We start from the raw sequence: 19,400 nt of genomic DNA, 5'->3' as shown, positions 1-19,400 counted from the left end.
TGTTACCTGACTGCATTGGTCCCAATAATAAAAATATAATATGGATTCATTTCCACCTATTATTGGATTATAGTAAAGTCAAAATAATGTTACCTGACTGCATTGGTCCCAATAATGAAAATATAATATGGATTCATTTCCACCTATTATTGGATTATAGTAAAGTCAAAATAATGTTACCTGACTGCATTGGTCCCAATAATGAAAATATAATATGGATTCATTTCCACCTATTATTGGATTATAGTAAAGTCAAAATAATGTTACCTGACTGCATTGGTCCCAATAATGAAAATATAATATGGATTCATTTGCACCTATTATTGGATTATAGTAAAGTCAAAATAATGTTACCTGACTGCATTGGTCCCAATAATGAAAATATAATATGGATTCATTTCCACCTATTATTGGATTATAGTAAAGTCAAAATAATGTTACCTGACTGCATTGGTCCCAATAATGAAAATATAATATGGATTCATTTCCACCTATTATTGGATTATAGTAAAGTCAAAATAATGTTACCTGACTGCATTGGTCCCAATAATGAAAATATAATATGGATTCATTTGCACCTATTATTGGATTATAGTAAAGTCAAAATAATGTTACCTGACTGCATTGGTCCCAATAATAAAAATATAATATGGATTCATTTCCACCTATTATTGGATTATAGTAAAGTCAAAATAATGTTACCTGACTGCATTGGTCCCAATAATGAAAATATAATATGGATTCATTTCCACCTATTATTGAATTATAGTAAAGTCAAAATAATGTTACCTGACTGCATTGGTCCCAATAATAAAAATATAATATGGATTCATTTCCACCTATTATTGGATTATAGTAAAGTCAAAATAATGTTACCTGACTGCATTGGTCCCAATAATAAAAATATAATATGGATTCATTTCCACCTATTATTGGATTATAGTAAAGTCAAAATAATGTTACCTGACTGCATTGGTCCCATTAATAAAAATATAATATGGATTCATTTCATTTTCGCCTAGTATTAGATTAGAAATTCAGTTTGGTTGTTTTATTTTCCTTTTGGTTGACAGCACAGAGACAGAGAGAAGGAGAGAGGGCAAAAACAGGTGAGACAGTGAGCAGGTAGTCAAGACCACATAGTGATAAGGCCAAGGCAGCTTCTGTTCTGCACATATTCACTGCAGTGGAACAGCAAGCAAGTTTTTATTATGTGTTGTCTCTGTTTCAACAGTAAAATTATGATCATCAGACTGGATGACAAACAACTAAGCAGGTATAGTCTCATATTTTACACCTAATTACAACATTCCGCTGACTTTTCAGGCTAGTTGTCACCCTGTGGTTTTCCAGGTCAAAATTGGTAAGTGGCACACTGGTTTTGTCTTGTCACTGTTCAGTTTCCAGTGTTCCCACAGCCCAGGTCTTCAGCTTTTTGTCTTCCTTTAAATGACCTGGTGAACTAGAATGTGTGTGCATGTCACATTCTCATTTGGTGCTGAGTTCCCCTAAAAAATTCCCCCTGAAGTCAACTGTGACCAGTGTTGAAGTTTAAATCTAAAACAGAAAAACACTGTGAATCTGGAGTCCGGCCATTGTTAACCTGGCTTAGCAAAAAACTGGAGAAGGGTAAAACAGCTATACTTTCTCTGTTTAAACTTCAGAAATGCACCTTCCAGCATCTCTAAATCTCAAAGTCTCTCAAAACAAACACTTTTTTGCAGGTTATTTGATAAACTACTAAGCAAATTCCAAATTTGATCTGATGATCAAACTAATTGAAAGGTGACCACCAAGTTATTACCAATCGTCCTGAGGAGAAAGTACATCTGAACCAAATATTATGGCAATTTATACAATTTTTAAGACATTTCAGTCTCAACTAATGTGTTAGATCAACAGATGAGCCCGCTGCCATATGGTTTGTTTTAACCAAGACATTTTTAACCAAGAGCATGGTTTAAAATGTCAATGTGTGGTTTTAACAATAAGTGACATAATGGGACTGTTTCTTGAAGAACAACTGATGGGCATGTTGACTTTTCACAGTATCACTGACCATTTCTGGCAACCCATGTTATGTCATGCACTACTGAACAAAGTACTGGGTGGACAGATAACCTGTTGTTCATCACACGTTCTCACATTACATTTGTGTGAACAGATTAAAGTGTTTTTTTTTAAATGTTCCTTTAAACAGCATAAAAACTTCCTTCTCTTTCAGAAAGAATGAATAATCAGTATTCTTAGACCCACTGCATCCTGACATATTCCAGTCCCATGTCAACCTGAACAAAAAAAAAAAAAAAAAAAAATGGAAAAGTGACATGTAGAATGAGCTTTTCCCTTCTCTTTACTTAGTTTTGTGAGTTTAGTTCATTTCGACCACTGTGAGTTCTGCAGCTGAGATCAGTTTACTAATGGTTCATCTCATTATTTCTCCAAAATGAGGAGTGTACAGAGGTAATATTTAGGCTCATTTGTCCAGTTAAAACCACAGCCTCTCCTGTGTGTTTGATTAATTTCGACAGGCCAAGTAGCCCAGTTCTGATACTGAGTGAAAGCCAAGTCTGTGTCAAACTGAAGAGTTATCTTAATTATTTTAAATGTCACATCTAATTTCACGTATATAAATTGCAATAACATTCCTTATTAAAAAAGACTTTGTAATTTCCTCACTATTTGTATTATTAAAAGATAGATTAAAGACTAAATGATTTCATTAAAAAACTTAGGAAACTCTAGAGAATGCCTGACACTCAACATGTTGGAGTAATTCGACATATTAAGTAAAATACACATTTGCTTTCTTTAAGACAGATGAGAAACTGACAGCGGTCTCATGTCTGTGAGTTAAATATGGGGCAGGAGTCAGATCGTGATGAGTCTAGCTTAGCATAAAGATTAGGAGCAGGAAGACACAGCTAGTGTGGCCTTGGTTAAAGCTCAAAAAGGCATCATGCCACATCAACATACAATATACCACTACCTCTAAAGCTCATGGATTAAGAAAAGGATCTTGCTTGTATAATCAGTACTCAATTACAAATGTTGGTTATAGTGCACTTGTCTCTGTGTGTATCTATGCATTAATGCAGCTTTAAATTTACCTAAGAAACAACTAACTGTTAATTCAATGTACAGCTTCGAGTTTGCCATAAATGTACGATACATCACTCTACTGTCTGAGTCAAATAGAACATTTGCTTGTGAATAAACAGAATATATTTTTTGGATGTTCTTAATGGAGTCACATAGCTATTTCTGACAGCATTTTAAATTTGTGAAAAACATTTTATTAATAGCTTGCCAGAGTGCCATAACTACTGATGTCATTCACTAACCAAGGAGAACCTCACAGTAAAGCTGAAAAATCTCTCAAATGATAAATACAGCTCCCAGCTGCCGGGTATTATTGAGTCCAATACAGACCAATGAGTGGCAAGTCATACAGCTGGAGGCTTCTCATGGTGCTATAGGGGCACCTAGTGGTAGTCTAGTGTTAAGGTTAAAAGTTTTTACTCAGAAACATGGATCCATGGATGCTTGTGATTTGTTGCATTTTTATGGTATTGGATGTTGTCCCATGAGTGCATCCTTAAATAGAACGTCTTAACACCTTAGAAAAATAGTTATTCACTGCAACGTCCTTGAAAGAAAAGGTAACCAAAAACCTACAGAATTACTAGTGAAGAACACAGAAATTCTACATTTAAACACTTTCGTTACTATAAGAAATCTATTTCCTTAGTTCTTTTAGCCTTTTAAACACATTTTAATGCATCTATTGAATTTATTACTGACGGCTTCATGTTTTAATGAATAATGGACAAACTGGTCATACATTTTGTTTAGACATACAAACACATGCATTATTATCAAACCATTACACTTTAAAACTTATTTGTGACCCTCACGTTACAAGCAAATAAGCTATCCACACACCACAGTATGTAAAATTTGATGACTGTGCAATCCAGTTTTTATTCCAACCCACAGAATGACTACAGGGTATTCCCACTTCATGTCAGTCTATTAGTAAAATGTTAAACATGCTTTGCAATTCATGCAAGTACACAAGATGAAATTTAAGACTGAAAATTATGACTTGCACACTTATGATTCCAAGCACACAATGCTTTCTATATACAAGATGTGGTTGTCCTTCCGGTACACTGAGGTGGATTCTTTCACACTGGAAAGGTTAACACCAAAGCCAAGCATGGTCACTATCCAAACTGGGGTAGTCAACTAAATACAGTGTAGAAAATAAAACTCATTAACAAGCAAAAACTGAAAGCACAAACTGCAAATGCCCAATAACAGCTTTATTAAAACACCACTTTAAACATGGGAATGCCACAAAAGCAAATTTCAACATAAAAACTGCAGCACCAGGAAAAAAGCCAAAACAAAATGAGCTTCTCTGAAGCCACTTTTAAAAATACCCCAGCTGAGTAAATGCGAGCTCAACCATACAAATCACTCCTAAAGGTGTTCTATCTAATCTAAGACATTTAACAACTTGATGTAGACTTCATCCTGAGATGGCACAACGTTCAGGGAACTTCAGGTTATACAGTCTTCTGCTGGCCCTTCTTTCCAATCAGAGACTTGTGGATGTGAGGGATCACACCTGGAAAACAAAGCACAATGCATGAGTCATTAAAAGTGTTGCATCTAAGCAGACAAAAGCCAGATGGATGTATTAGAAATAAATGAAAATCTTAAAAGGCCAAAACTTAAAAATAATCAAGTTAGGTTGACATCAAATGTCATTTTGGCCTCAGGGAAATGTGATGTTCTATTTTTAACAATTTTCCAGCATTTTAGTATTGATTCAATTTACTGGTCAATTGCCAAGTCATGAAAAAAAAAAATCAATTAGCTTCTATGGTAAATAATGAGTGGCTTTAAGTAAGAGAAGGTAGCAAATGTAAAAATTCAGTTTGTCTCAGTTAGGAACCGTTTTCTTACCTCCCCCAGCAATAGTCGCCTTAATCAGTGAATCCAGCTCCTCATCTCCTCTAATAGCCAACTGCAAGTGGCGTGGAGTTATGCGCTTCACTTTAAGATCCTTTGATGCGTTTCCTGCCAGCTCCAGCACCTAAAGGAACACCAGGCTCGAAACGTTTAGTCACACAGGCCAAAAACAGCAGCTCTACAAAGGCAGCCTGGGTGAAAAGGCGGAAGGTAACTGGGGTTACGATACCTCGGCGGTCAGGTATTCAAGGATAGCCGCGCTGTACACCGCTGCAGTGGCTCCCACTCTGCCGTGGCTGGTTGTTCTCGACTTGAGGTGCCTGTGGATACGACCAACTGGAAACTGCGGCGATACAAATGAAAGCTGTTAGCCTGTGCTAGTCCCAGCACACAAGCAAAGCCATGGATCAGTTTCAGACAAACCTGCAGTCCTGCTCTCTGAGAGCGAGAGATAGCCTTGGTCTTCGTCTTCCCAGAGTCTTTACCCGCTTTACCACCGGCCTGCAAAGCAACAACTCCGTTTATGATTTTACCACGATGAAACTGCGTATTAACGTAGAAAATGTCCCATACAAACGGTCCACTTCCCCCACCTTTTAGCATTATTTAGCCATTCTATTGGTTTCTCGATCTTAACTATTCGTTTACGCGCTAAGCTAGCACAGCAGCTAATACTAGCGGCTAACTGTTAGCTATCCATTGAAACGCAATAACGGACATTACAGACAACAAACCATTATCGCACACCCTAATGTTTTAATGTAGTGCTAAGCGCACATGAAATACGTACCATGTTAAAATGCACAATTAACTTGTGACGCTGCAGCACAAACTTAAGTACCTTTGTACAAAGTACCGATCGCTGCTTTGAATTACAACACGCGCCTACAATTGTCCCTTATATAAAGCACATCTCATCCGGGTAACTGCAGAGAACCCACTGACCAATCATAATATGCTATGTGTTTCCTGCCGAGGCTTTCAGCCAATGAACGATGCAAGATCTTACTTTTGCGGGGGAAGTCCTACATTTCCGTTCAACGTAATGATGGGTAATGTAGTTTCCCATGGTCTAGCTTACTTTATAAAAAAAAGCTATTTTGTCTTATTCATCACATTAAACATGGGCGACTTTTGATATTAAAACAGTATTTCTCTATTAAAATTTCATTACTTGCAGTGAAAACAGCATATACGTCCCAGGTATATAAAACACTCGACAAACAAATGGAGCAAACACATTGTTTAAATTACAAATTCAAAAGCTGAACGACAAGTTAAGAGCTGTAACATATAAATTCGGACTGAACTAGTAAGTCTAAAAAATTTCATTTAAAAATAAAAATAACTTATTGTATGTACATATTATAATAGGCAGTTGGACGTATTTCCTAAGGGAGGACTTTTTAATGGGAGGCTGGTGAGAGATGAGATGAGGTAAGATAAACGTTATTCATCCTTGACAGGAGATTCAGGTAGTCCTGTAGTAATGGTAGGTAATCAGTAGTAAGAACAGGCAGTAATAGTCCAGTTTGTGTCGGTCAGTCGTCATCTGCCATTGTCTAAGGTGTTGTAGAGCCTGATGGCAGTGGGGATTAAGGATCTCCTGTATCATTCAGTCCTGCAGCACAGTGAGTGCAGCTGCTTCTCTGGTCCATCAGGATGTCGTGAAGGGGATGGTCAGTGTATTACAGGATGGCCTCTACCTTTTTCTGTGTGCATCTCTCCACCACAGCCTCCACTTCAATGTCCTCATCACAGATGGGGCTTAAACCTTCAAAAATCCACTATGATCTCTGTGGTTTTAGAGGTGTTCAGTGGGAGGCAGTTTTTGTGACTCCAGTCACAGAAGGAATTTATCAGGCCTCTGTGCTCTTCCTGTCCACTCCTGATACATGCAACAATAACAGTATCATCACAATACTTCTGAATGTGGCAACACTCAGAATTGTGCGTGAAGTCTGTTGTGTACAGTGTGTACAGGAATAGAGCCAACACAGTTCCCTGTTCTCCTCAAAACTCTACCAGAGAAAAAAAAAGTTGATAAGAGTTTGTAATACATTACTGACAGTTTTGGTCTTATGCATTTGAGTGATTCAAAGTTTCTTTAATACTCTTAGGGTCATGACCTTTGTATGCATTTTTTTGACTAAATACCACACACCAGATAACCAGGATAAATATTTAATATGTCACTAATAGTTTTAGACACATCGGTGCTGTTATTTGACAGTAGGACTTCATTGTAGTGTTATAGTTCCTTACTGTTGCCACATGAGGGCAGTGAAAGCTTGACTGTACATGCAGCCATTGTTCAATCCTTCACTGGACTATACTACAAGTTAGAATGTTTTAGGTGTAAAAATGTCATTGTTGCAATACAAATGTGATATTATTAAATGGGAATGACCGAGCTAAGATCCTGTGGGACTTCCAGATACAGACTGACAAACAGGTGATGGCTAACCAACCAGACATAGTAGTGGTGGACAAACAGCAGAAGAAGGCCATAGTGGTAGATGTAGCGATCCCAAGTGACAGCAACATCAGAAAGAAGGAACATGAGAAGCTGGAGAAATACCAAGGGCTTAAAGAAGAACTAGAAAAGATGTGGAAGGTGAAGGCAACAGTGGTCCCTGTGATAATCAGCACCCTCGGGGCTGTGACCCCCAAACTGGGAGAGTGGCTCCAACAGATCCAACATCAGAGATCAGTCCAGAAGAGTGAAGTGCTAGGAACAGCTAAGAACAGCTGTGAAGTACCCTCAATCTCCCAGGCCTCTGGTAGAGGACTCAAGATTGAGGAAGACACACACACCACCTGTAGGGATGAGAGGGGAATTTTTTTATATATATGTATGTACAGATTTTACAGTTGGAGCCATTGTATTATAATCACTGGTATTTGTTTTCTGTCTTATGTCTGGGACCAGCACTGTTAGACCCTAGGCATTATTTAAGTTGTGCAAGAGCAGCATGCATACACCAACAACTGGACATAGTTTAGAAATGCACACACCTGTGGATATCAGGTTCCACACTGGCACTGTGTTTCAGAACAGAAACCACACCATGAAGTCCAAACTTTCATACTTATCACAGTTATCTTAGTGTGGAGTATGACCATTAACACACAGTTCTGTAAAGTAAGAACAAATAAAAAATGAATAATAGAGGTAATAAAACACAAGCACAACACTGATTGTCATATGTGGTTGCTCAAAATTTAGTATATAAAAGTATCAAAAATTATGTTAAAGTATATTCAGTTTTCATGTTAATCTATAACAAAGCAGGCAAGTATACCTATTGTTGTTAGTATCGTGGGGTGGCATAAATTAGTTGCCCTATAATGATCAAATGTCTTCAAATGAAATCATGTTCCTGATACTAGACAGTAGATGGCAGAACAGTGACTAGTTATCAATCACAAAACTGGACAGGTTTCAGTCCCCTTTTTATCCTGCTTTACTGCAGTGTTAATGTGTGACAAGCTCCAGTCAGGGTGTGTGTGTCAGGATTTGATAAGACAATCCATGTGTGTGTGTGTGTGTTTGAGTGAGAGAGGAAGAGAGAGAGAGACAACATGCACAGCTAGTGGTGGGCTGGTCACGTCTAAATCACATACTATTCATTGTCAGGCATATTCGCCTTTCAGCAGTCACTCACTCACTTTCTCCCCTGACCTTTATCTCGCTCGCTCAATCTCCTCTCCCCTTCTTCCTCAGTCATTGTCAGTCACCTCTCTGTCTGTGTCAATGAGCTTTTAACAGCCTGGTTCTGAAGGTTCTGAAGTCTCTTTCTCCTTGCCTTTCACAATCCAGCTGGTTTAGCTGGTCTTTCTTTGGTTCACTCACTCGATCTCCTTGTAGGTTAGAGTTAGCTGTCAGTGGTATGATTTCCACACATACAGTACCAAACTATGCATTAATGGCTATGTTGTAATTGTTCTTATTGCCACCAGTGAGGCATTTGATACAGCGGATCGTAAAATATTTTTTGAGTGATTGGAAAATTGAGTTGGACTAGTAGTTCAATTTCTAAGTCTGTTAGCGGTCCAAGGGCAGCTCCGGAGCAGCCCGGAGAATTAGCCTGGGCGACGGTCCGAATTGGCGATTCCATAGTCAGGAACGTGAAAATAGAGACACCAGCGACCATAGTCAAATGTTTCCTGGGGCCAGAGCGGGCGACATCGAGTCAGATCTGAAGCTGCTGGCTAAGGCTAATCGTAAATATGGGGAAATTGTTATTCACGTCGGCAGCAATGACACCCGATTACGCCAATCGGAGGTCACTAAAATTAATGTTGAGTCGGTGTGTAACTTTGCTAAATTAATGTCGGACTCCGTAGTTTTCTCTGGACCCCTCCCCAATCTGACCAGCGATGACATGTTTAGCCACATGTCGTCGTTCCGTCGCTGGCTGTCTAGGTGGTGTCCAGCAAACGATGTGGGCTTCATAGACAATTGGGCCACTTTCTGGGGAAAACCCGGTCTGGTAGCGAGAGACGGCATCCATCCCACTTTGAATGGTGCAGCTCTCATCTCTAGAAATTTGGCCGAGTTTCTTAGCCGACCTAAAGCCTGACAATCCAGGGTGGGGACCGGGATGCAGAGACTCAGTCTAAAACGCCTCTCTGCAGTTTCCTTAGAGCCGCCGCCCCCCTCAAACCACATAGAGACTGTGTCTGCCCCTCGAACATATAAATCAAATAAATCAGAGGTTAACAGAAGAGGAGTTATTCATAAAAACTTAATAAAAATTAAGACCACTCCTCTTATTGAACAGAAAAACAGAACTGTCAAGTGTGGATTATTAAATATTAGGTCCCTTTCATCTAAATCTTTGTTAGTAAATGATTTGATAACTGATCACCAAATTGACCTACTTTATCTTACTGAAACGTGGTTACAGCAGGATGAATATGTCAGTCTGAATGAATTAACCCCCCTCAGTCATAAAAATGATCATGTTCCTCGAAGCACAGGTCGAGGTGGAGGAGTAGCTGCAATCTTCCACTCAAACTTATTATTAAACTTTCATCCTCAGAACAATTTTAATTCATTTGAGAGCCTCACTCTTGGTCTCTCACATCCAAACTGGAAAACACAAAAACCAGTTCTACTTGTCATTGTGTACCATCCACCTGTCCCTTACTCAGAGTTTTTAACTGAATTCCCTGACTTCCTGTCTGATTTAGTGCTTAGTTCAGATAAAGTCATTATAGTGGGAGATTTTAACATTCATGTAGATGTTGAAAATAACAGCCTCAGCATTGCATTTAATTCTATATTAGTTTCAATTGGTTTCACTCAAAATGTTAATAAACCCACCCACTATTTCAATCACACCCTTGATCTTGTTCTGACCCATGGCATCGAAATTGAATGTTTAATAGTTTTTCCCCAAAATCCTATTTTGTCAGATCATTCTTTAATAACTTTCGAATTTAAGATAATGGATCATGCAACATTTGGAAGAAAATTCCACTACATCAGGAAGAACATCAGGGACAGGCCTTCTGCTCGTGCCCAGAGTCAAGACTAAACAGGGAGAAGCAGCGTTTCAGTTCTATGCAGCTAAAACCTGGAATAGTCTTCCTGATGATGTTAGACAAGCCTCATCTCTGGCAATGTTTAAGTCCAAGCTAAAAACCTTTCTTTTTAGTGTGGCATATAACATATGACAACTGACAGTGTTTTATCCAAAGTGATTTATCTGCACTCAGTTTCTTTTAATAGTAATTTTTAACTTTTTATTATTATTTCTTGCTTATGTATTTTTAACTTGTCTTTTATTTCTGTAAAGCACTTTGAATTACTCTGTGTATGAATTGTGCTATATAAATAAACTTGCCTTGCCTTACAGTAGATGTTTATCTGACAATGCTATTAATAAATTTAAGAAAATTATTCCATCCTTATTTACATTTCTGCCATGTGCCAACACAGTGGAGGGCAGCTGCCTAAATCCCACTCCCTACTAAATTGATCATGTTGTTGACAGCGCTGTAACCTCACTGCGTGAAATGCTTGATTCTGTGGCCCCTCTGAAAAAGAAGTTAGTGAATCAGAGAAGACTAGCCCCATGGTATAATTTACATATTCGTACCTTAAAGCAGGCATCACGAAGGCTGGAAAGGAAGTGGCGTTCCACAAACTTAGAGGAAATTTTTCTAGCCTGGAAAAACAGTCTACTAACATATAAAAAAGCTCTCCGTAAAGCCAGAACTGCATACTATTCATCACTAATAGAGGAAAATAAGAACAATCCCAGGTTTCTTTTCAGCACTGTAGCCAGGCTGACAAAAAGTCACAGCTCTGTTGAGCCTAGTGTTCCCTTAGCTCTCAGCAGTGATGAATTTATGAGTTTCTTTACAAATAAAATCACAGCTATTAGAGATAAAATTCATCAGATGCTTCCTATACCTGCAATAAATGAATCTTCTACTACAGTAGCTCTTGAATCATCTGTAGGACCTCAGTTATGTTTAGACTGCTTCTCTCCCATAGATCTCTCTGAATTTACACCAGTAGTTGCTTCATCGAAATCATCAACATGTCTCTTAGACTCCATCCCAACTAGACTGCTTAAAGACACCCTGCCATTAATGAACTCATCTTTATTAGACTTTGTAAATTTATCTCCAGTATCAGGCTACGTACCACAGGCCTTTAAGACTGCAGTAATCAAACCCTTACTCAAAAAGCCTAGTCTTGATCCAGGAGTCTTGGCTAATTATAGACCAATATCCAACCTATCATTTATTTCTAAAATCCTAGAAAAAGCTGTTGCTAAGCAGCTATCAGACCACTTACACAGAAATTAACTATTTGAAGATTTTCAATCAGGATTTAGAGCACATCATAGTACAGAAACAGCACTGTTAAAAGTCACCAACGATCTTCTCTTAGCCTCAGATAATGGACTTGTTTCTATACTTGTCCTCCTAGACCTTAGTGCTGCATTTGACACTATCGACCACAGCATCTTATTACAGAGACTGGAGCATGTGATTGGTATCAGAGGAACAGAATTAAAATGGTTGCAATCCTATTTATTGGACAGATTCCAGTTTGTTCATGCCCATGATGAACCTTCCACACGCACAAAAGTTAGTAATGGAACTCCACAAGGTTCTGTGCCTGGACCGATTCTGTTCACCTTGTACATGCTTCCTTTAGTCAATGTTATTAGGAAGCACTAATAATATTAATTATCTATGCTATGCAGATGACACTCAGCTGTATCTATCTATGAAACCTGATAACACAAACCAGTTAACCAGACTTCAAGCCTGTCTAACTGACATAAAGCCCTGGATGACCAGTAACGTTCTACTTTTAAATTCAGAGAAAACAGAAGTTATTGTATTTGGGCCTAAAAACATCAGAAATAGCTTTTAAAAATTATAGCTACTTTAGATGGCATAGCCCTGGCCTCCAGCACTACTGTGAAAAGCCTTGGAGTTATTTTTGACCAGGACATGTCCTTTAACTCACACATAAAACAAATCTCTAGATTTGCCTTCTTTCACTTGCGCAACATTGCCAAAATTAGGAACATCCTATCTCAAAATGGCTGTCCCAAACTAAGCCCGGTTCTGCTGGAGGTTTTTTCTTCCGTTAAAGGGAGTTTTTCCTCTTCACTGTCTCAAAATGATGCTGAAAAACTAGTTCATGCATTTGTTACCTCAAAGCTAGATTACTGTAACTCATTACTATCTGGATGTCCCAGTATCTCCATAAAAAGCCTCCAGTTAATCCAGAATACTGCAGCCAGAGTCCTGACAGGGACTAGCAAGAGAGATCATATTTCTCCTATACTAGCTTTTCTTCATTGGCTTCCTGTAAAATCCAGAATAGAATTTAAAATCCTTCTTCTCATATACAAATCTCTTCATGATCAAGCTCCTTCATACCTTAAAGACCTCATAGTACCATATTATCCCAATAGACCACTTCGCTCTCAGAGTGCAGGTCTACTTGTGGTTCCCAGAGTTTCCAAAAGTAGAATGGGAGGCAGAGCCTTTAGCTATCAAGCTCCTCTCCTATGGAACCAGCTCCCAGCCTGGGTTCAGGAGGCAGACACTCTGTACTTTTAAGGCTAGACTTAAAACCTTCCTTTTTGACGAAGCGCATAGTTAGGGCTGGCTTCAGGTAACCCTGAACCATCGCTTAGTTATGCTGCTATAGGCCCAGACTGCCCGGTGCACTGAGCTCCCCTACCCTAACCCTCTCCTCCCTTCCCTTTCCCTCATTGAATGTCACTAACTCTGTGCTCTCTCTCCCCAAGTTTGTGCTCTCTCCCTCTCTCTCTGTTCTCTCTCTCTCTGTACCTTCTGCAGGTGTCCCTGGTCTCTGAGCTGTATATTGCTGATGTGCAATTACCAAGCTGCAGTGTCTATTTGTTGTTTATTGTTGTTGTTCTTTTCTCTCTGCTCTATCCACTCACCCCAACCGGTAGAGGCAGATGGCCGCCCAAACTGAGCCCGGTTCTGCTGGAGGTTTTTTCTTCTGTTAAATGGAATTTTTCCTCTCCACTGTTGCCAAGTGCTTGCTCCTAAGGGATTTGCTGGGTTTTTTAGTTTTTTGTAAAGTGCTTTGAGATGATTATATTGTGATTTGGCACTATACAAATAAACTGAAATTGAAATTGAAATTACATGTATTTCTTCATATGTAAACAGAACAAAACAAAAATATAAGCAATAAAACAATACTTCATATTTTGTTCCACAGGGTTCTGTTTTAGTTCATCTCTACATGCTTCTTACATGCTACATGAAAGTTAATTCACAATGGCAGTGCTTCAGACCACAATCATACAGACAATACTCACCACCACGTTCTAACAAAATCTGATTTCCCAGCTAAAAATCCTGCATCATTTCATGAGTCAGATCCATTGAAGAATAGATCATACGACTGGAAAGATTTAAAACTAAAGAAGTGACAGTGGCGGCTACATAATATGAATGAGTTGTCTGACATTGTCAGTCAAGGAGCAAGCCTGTATAACACCACCTGGTGTGGATGGATAAGGGAAGTGATAATATTCTCTAATCTGCAAAAATTTTAGGAGGAATTTTGCTATATGGTCATAAGCTTTGGGTCATGACCGAAAGGACAAGCTATCGGATACAAGCGGCTGAGGAGCTCGGTCACCCGGGAGGAGCCCGGAGTAGAACCGATGCTCCTCCACATCGAGAGGAGTCAGTTGAGGTGGCTCAGGCATCTGTTTTGGATGCCTCCAGGCATGTCCCACCAGGAGGAGGCCCCGGGGAAGACCCAGGACACGCTGGAGGGACTATGTCTCCCGGCTGGCCTGGGAACGCCTCAGTGTCCTCCCGCAAGAGCTGAAGGAAGTGTCCAGGGAGAAGGAAGTCTGGGTATCCCTGATTAGGCTACTGCTCCCGCGACCCGGTTCCGGATAAGCGGAAGAAGATGGACGGATGGATGGGTTTTGCTGTAGCATGAAGTTAAGCTGATAGGTCTATAGGTGTCACAGTCAAGGGATGATGAAGATAAGAGAAATGATGTCTATTCTTTAGAATACATACCATGTGCCTTGCCAACAACTAGCTGTTAGTTATTTGCTATTTTAAAGTCAGTCCCAGCTGGGTGCAGGAGTTTGTGCTGTCACTCACAGCAAGAAGGTCTTGAAGAAGGGTTTGAGCCAGATACTTTTCCGCTGAAGTACCTTGAGAGAACCCATACAAACTCCTCACAGAAAGACCCTTGGGTTAAATGAGGTTTGAGCCTGCAACCTTCTTGCTGTAAGTACACAGTGCTAGCACAGTGCTACCACGCCACCCAAATAAATCAAGGGATAGTTAGAAAAAAATTGTTTACGTCTGTTTTTGTAATTTAGATGAAGATCTCATGCAAGTTTTTGCTTACTTTTTTTGCAACTGTGCTCCTCTCTCATTAAAATATTCAAATAGTATATAAAAATACTCTTCATGTCAGGAGTTTAATTGCTGGAACCAGCGTGTTTCTAAATCAGGACATGTACTGTGCAGCTTTAAGTTGATGTAGTTGAGAGAGGATTAGTAAATGTCATGTCTATCTACACCTGAGAGAGAAGTGACCAGAAACCAATAGCATCTCTACAACCCACTGAGGAAAAAAACAGAGATAGGAGAGGAAGAGAGGGAGGGCTCAGAGGAAGAAGGCATGGACAAAGAGCGTGAGAAACTATGATGTCACGACCTCTGGGACCTTGGGAAAAAAAAAAACAGAAAAAATGTTTGGTGGGAAATAATCTAGAGCTGTTCTACTGGAGATTAGATTACTAGGTCACTGCTCTCAAAAGATCTCAAAAACAAATAGACATCTGCTCTATAACACATTATGTTTCCAGCTAAATCAAACAGAATGACAGAATGTGTGGAGTAGGAAATTATTTTTACTGAGACACCAACATATGCATTGAACTAATATATTGGTCTTATCTAAAGTAAATATGGATACCATTCAATACTGATTGATAGTGGTAGTTTGGAGTGTAAACTGATGACATCATCCAAAAAGCATGTGGGTCAATGAAGTGCATGAATATTCATACTCATTAGCAGCATGCTTGTGTTTCTTTCGCTGCTTCTTTTGTGTTGCTAACAAAAACAATATACAATGGGTAGTTTACCAAAGAATGAAAGGGAAAATGATTTATCATGGAGAAAAGCCAGTGTAGATGCTCCACTGCTAGTGTATATTCAATATAATACGAAATTGTTGGATGGGCTGAACTGTGTAGTGAAGATTTTGCCATTCTAAGAGTGGAGGCTATGCAGTCATTAAAGAGATCAAGAAATTGTTGCAGTGAAGGCTGTATGTTCTTATTTTAAGTTGCTTTAAGCAAAAGCATCTGGAAGAGAAATATAATGTAAATTAACAGAATTAATGCTGCCTAAATTTGGAGCCAATCTGATAAATCTTTAGCTACACAGGTTACATAAAATCATCACTTATCACAAACTACTGACTTTTTTCATTCACAGTATTACCACTTATACCAAAAATGTATGCATTGATTGTTCTTACAATTATTTTTTAACATGTCATTATGAAATTTAGATCATTCATTTAATGCCACTCTATTGCTCATCTGCAAACTATAGATTTATACAATGAAAAAAAGGACACCACAAAACAGCAAATCAAGCAATGTCACAACATCCCCTTGGGTGGGGGAGGTATTGTGATTTTTGTATAATCTCATAGACATGTACTGGACAGGATGAGTTAACCAGTGAATGTTAATGGATTTTTCAAGTGCATGTAGTGAATGTTACGCCCCTCACCCTCACACTCTACTCTGTGGTCGCAGCTGGGCAATCTCTCCGACAGGACTTTGGCAGATGGTTCAGTGGGATGCTTGAGAGGGAGGAAGGAAAGAAACAAGGGCTTAAGAGAAGGATAGAGGGAGGATGGAGAGGAGGGGACAAAGCAAATGGATGCAGAAGTGTGTTCATGTGTCTTGTGTGTATGTTTCTGTGTAGGAGGGGCATCATCTGGTTTTGAAAGAATGGAGGAATAAGAATAAGGTTATAAACCTCACAGGAGGCAAGATGGACAATGTAGCTCTGCTGATGCAATTCAATTAAATTAAATTCAATTTTATTTGTATAGTGCCAAATCACAATACAAATCATCTCAAGGCACTTTACAAAAAACAAAATAACCCAACAAATCCCTTATGAGCAAGCACAAGGCGACAGTGGAGAGGAAAAACTCCCTTTAATGGAAGAAAAAACCTCCAGTAGAACCGGGCTCAGTTTGGGATGGCCATTTTGAGACATGATGTTCCTAATTTTGGTTCCTAAGGTTGCTGCAAGTGAAAGAAGTCAGATCTAGAGATTTGTTTTATGTGTGAGTTAAAGGACATATCTTGGTCAAAAATAACTCCAAGGTTTTCCACAGTAGTGCTGGAGGCCAATGCTATGCCATCTAAAGTAGCTATAATTTAAAAAAAAGCTATTTCAATTTTTAGGCCCAAATACAATAACTATTGTTTTCTCTGAATTTAAAAGTAGAAAGTTACTGGTCATCCAGGCCTTTATGTCAATTAGACACGCTTGAAGTCTGGTTAACTGGTTTGTGTTATCAGGTTTCATAGATAGATACAGCTGAATGTCATCTGCATAGCATAGGTAATTAATAGAGTGCTTCCTAATAACATTGACTAAAGGAAGAATGTACGAGGTGAACAGAATCGGTCCTAGCACAGAACCTTGTGGAGCTCCATTACTAACTTTTGTGCATGTAAGGTTCATCATGAACATGAACAAACTGAAATCTGTCCAACTTAATTGACTTTTTGTTAGCCTGGCAACAGTGCTGAAAAGAAACCTGGGATTGTTCTTATTTTCCTCTATTAGTGATGAATAGTATGCAGTTCTGGCACCACTTATATGGATAATTACACTTATATGTATAGAGACACACCCACATAAACACACTGGTGCTCTCTAAATTTTTATTTTTCTGGTCTAAGAGTTTTTACTACTAGGCTACAATGAAAAAAAGAAAAAGAAAAATTGGAATATAAAAGATGTGCTTTCATTGTTGACTTAACAACATGGTTGTTTCCTACTTTTGCACACAGCTTTATTATTAGTTAATATTTTGATTATGTTAAAAAGTGTCTGCCTGTGCTATAGTATTAGCATTAACTTTACTCTTCCTGAAATTGAAGTTACGCTTAATATGCAAGCAGAGGCACCGCCCACATGGGCGTCCGTAACCCCCCCCCCCCTTCCTCCTTCTAGCTCCCACACGCACACACACACACACACCGCTCCCTAGCGCTGGCTGCACCCTTCCGAAAACCATCCGAGAAAATCTGGTAGAAACAAAAACTGTTTCACCTTACTTCCGGTTGCAACTACCAAAGTAAAGTTCCCCTTGAGTGTCACAATGCAGTGAAACGACAGTAAAAAAAATACAGTGCCTGAATATGTAATTTTAATGTATGGTAAATAGAATTTCCATATGGCAAATAGAATATTTTCTCGCAGGATGCTGCTGCTTCCAGCAAACTAAAATATCAAACTTATGTACTAGTCACAAGTAACAATACCTTCCTAATACTGAAGCTTTTTTACATTTTAGGATCTATTTTATGGCTCATTTTCTTCATTTTCATTATTGCTATTGCTTTTTATATTAACACGTTGTTTTATATGTCTATTAAATCATAGTTTCACATTTTATGTTCTATTAAAACAATACTCGCAAGCTTAAAGTTTATATGTTTCCATCCCTGATGATATTCCAATGTAGGAGATAGGGAAGATATTGCATAGTCTTTGCTTTAAGCAAAAATGCATCATGCTTCAGTTTTACAGATCGACTGAAGTTCATAAGAGGCTTCATATTGAGATGGGATTTTCAAAAGTTAAGATTTGTGAGTATCAAATTCTTCTTTTTGTTAGAGTGGATGTGCCAACATAAACGTGTAACTCTTTGATAGTCCTGGCATGCAGCTGGGAATAATAGTCTTGCTGAGTCTGATACTGGTAGAAATATTTTGAGTTCAGAATTGCTGGAATCAGCCTAAAATGTGAAGAGGTTCTAGATTTTTCTTAAAAAAAAACAAACAAACAAAATACAAAGCAACAACAACAAAAATAAAGACAAATGGGATAGGAATTTGATAATTAGCTTAGATTACATGGCATCCTTAACACAGTCTCTAGGACAGTTCCCTTTTCTTAACTGCATGTTGTAACAAGCTACAAATCGGTTAAATGTTATAAATCTGTTATAACATTTCATTAATATTGTGGAAGAATATTGAAGGATGAGGGATTTTATTGTTTTTAGTGTTGTGGTTTTATTTTGAAAGTAGGTATAGTCTTCCCGCCATACTGTTGCGAAATGTACGAACTTGAAACAACTTCCTGAAAGACTGACAGCTCTTAGCGCTGTCGTTTATTAGTGGAACCGATAGCTCCCGTTGTGTGAGGGAAACTATCACACCATCCCTTGCTTATAGAGATACACACACACACATTTATATATATATCTATAGCCTATATGGATCGGATGCCGTACTTTTGAAGGAGTTTAAACGAGGAACACATATTTTGGAGCGCAAAGGGATTTACGGGGTATGAAAGTGGAGCGGACGCTTCCAACAAAGTGAAAGAGGAGGCAGACCTGTCCGTTTGATGGCTGCTGGGGATGGAGCCCAGCTGCCGGCCACCGTAGCGGCCAGCCGGAGCGTTGAAAAGGCGCTCGAGGAAGCTGCCGCGAGCGGGGCTCTCAACTTGTCCAACCGAAAACTGAAGGAGTTTCCCCGGAGCGCCAGGAACTACGACCTGTCCGACATTACACATGCAGGTCAGGTTGCTCTTTCACCGTTTTCTCTAACTTACAAAGCTGTAACGCTGCCGACCAGCGAAAACTTCTT

At 38.9% G+C, this 19,400-nt stretch overlaps 2 protein-coding genes across 3 annotated transcripts in view; one reads left to right on the top strand and one right to left on the bottom strand.

The window, feature by feature from the left end:
- Positions 1-3,792: 3,792 nt before the first annotated feature.
- On the bottom strand, positions 3,793-5,915 carry LOC113125622 (histone H2A.Z). Its single transcript, XM_026299197.2, has 5 exons — positions 5,774-5,915; positions 5,407-5,484; positions 5,213-5,326; positions 4,978-5,107; positions 3,793-4,636 (listed from the first exon to the last, which is right to left on the bottom strand). The coding sequence occupies exons 1-5, from the start codon at positions 5,774-5,776 to the stop codon at positions 4,575-4,577; spliced, it is 387 nt and encodes a 128-aa protein (XP_026154982.1). The 5' UTR covers positions 5,777-5,915; the 3' UTR covers positions 3,793-4,574.
- Positions 5,916-18,883: 12,968 nt separating this feature from the next.
- The window catches only part of lrch4 (leucine-rich repeats and calponin homology (CH) domain containing 4), a 46,648-nt gene continuing 46,131 nt past the window's right edge, over positions 18,884-19,400 (top strand). Inside the window, exon 1 of one of the 2 annotated variants that reach the window (XM_026317974.2) lies at positions 18,884-19,330. In XM_026317974.2, coding sequence (XP_026173759.1) covers positions 19,159-19,330 — 172 coding nt within the window. In that variant the 5' untranslated portion in view covers positions 18,884-19,158. The remainder of the gene's footprint in view (positions 19,331-19,400) is intronic. The other variant, XM_026317983.2, reaches the window with a different exon arrangement.

Source organism: Mastacembelus armatus, chromosome 18 (genome assembly GCF_900324485.2).
Source record: "Mastacembelus armatus chromosome 18, fMasArm1.2, whole genome shotgun sequence".
NCBI lineage: Eukaryota > Metazoa > Chordata > Actinopteri > Synbranchiformes > Mastacembelidae > Mastacembelus > Mastacembelus armatus.
Note: the sequence above shows the minus strand (reverse complement) of the source record. Positions and strands in the feature narration are given on the sequence as shown.

What these genes read in the sequence shown, in the direction of transcription:
- LOC113125622 (XM_026299197.2), bottom strand. An exon ending in CTCAGAGAGCAGGACTGCAG is followed by an intron (nt 5,327 to 5,406) that starts GTTTGTCTGAAA and finishes GTATCGCCGCAG; the next exon opens with TTTCCAGTTGGTCGTATCCA. An exon ending in TTGAATACCTGACCGCCGAG is followed by an intron (nt 5,108 to 5,212) that starts GTATCGTAACCC and finishes GTGTTCCTTTAG; the next exon opens with GTGCTGGAGCTGGCAGGAAA.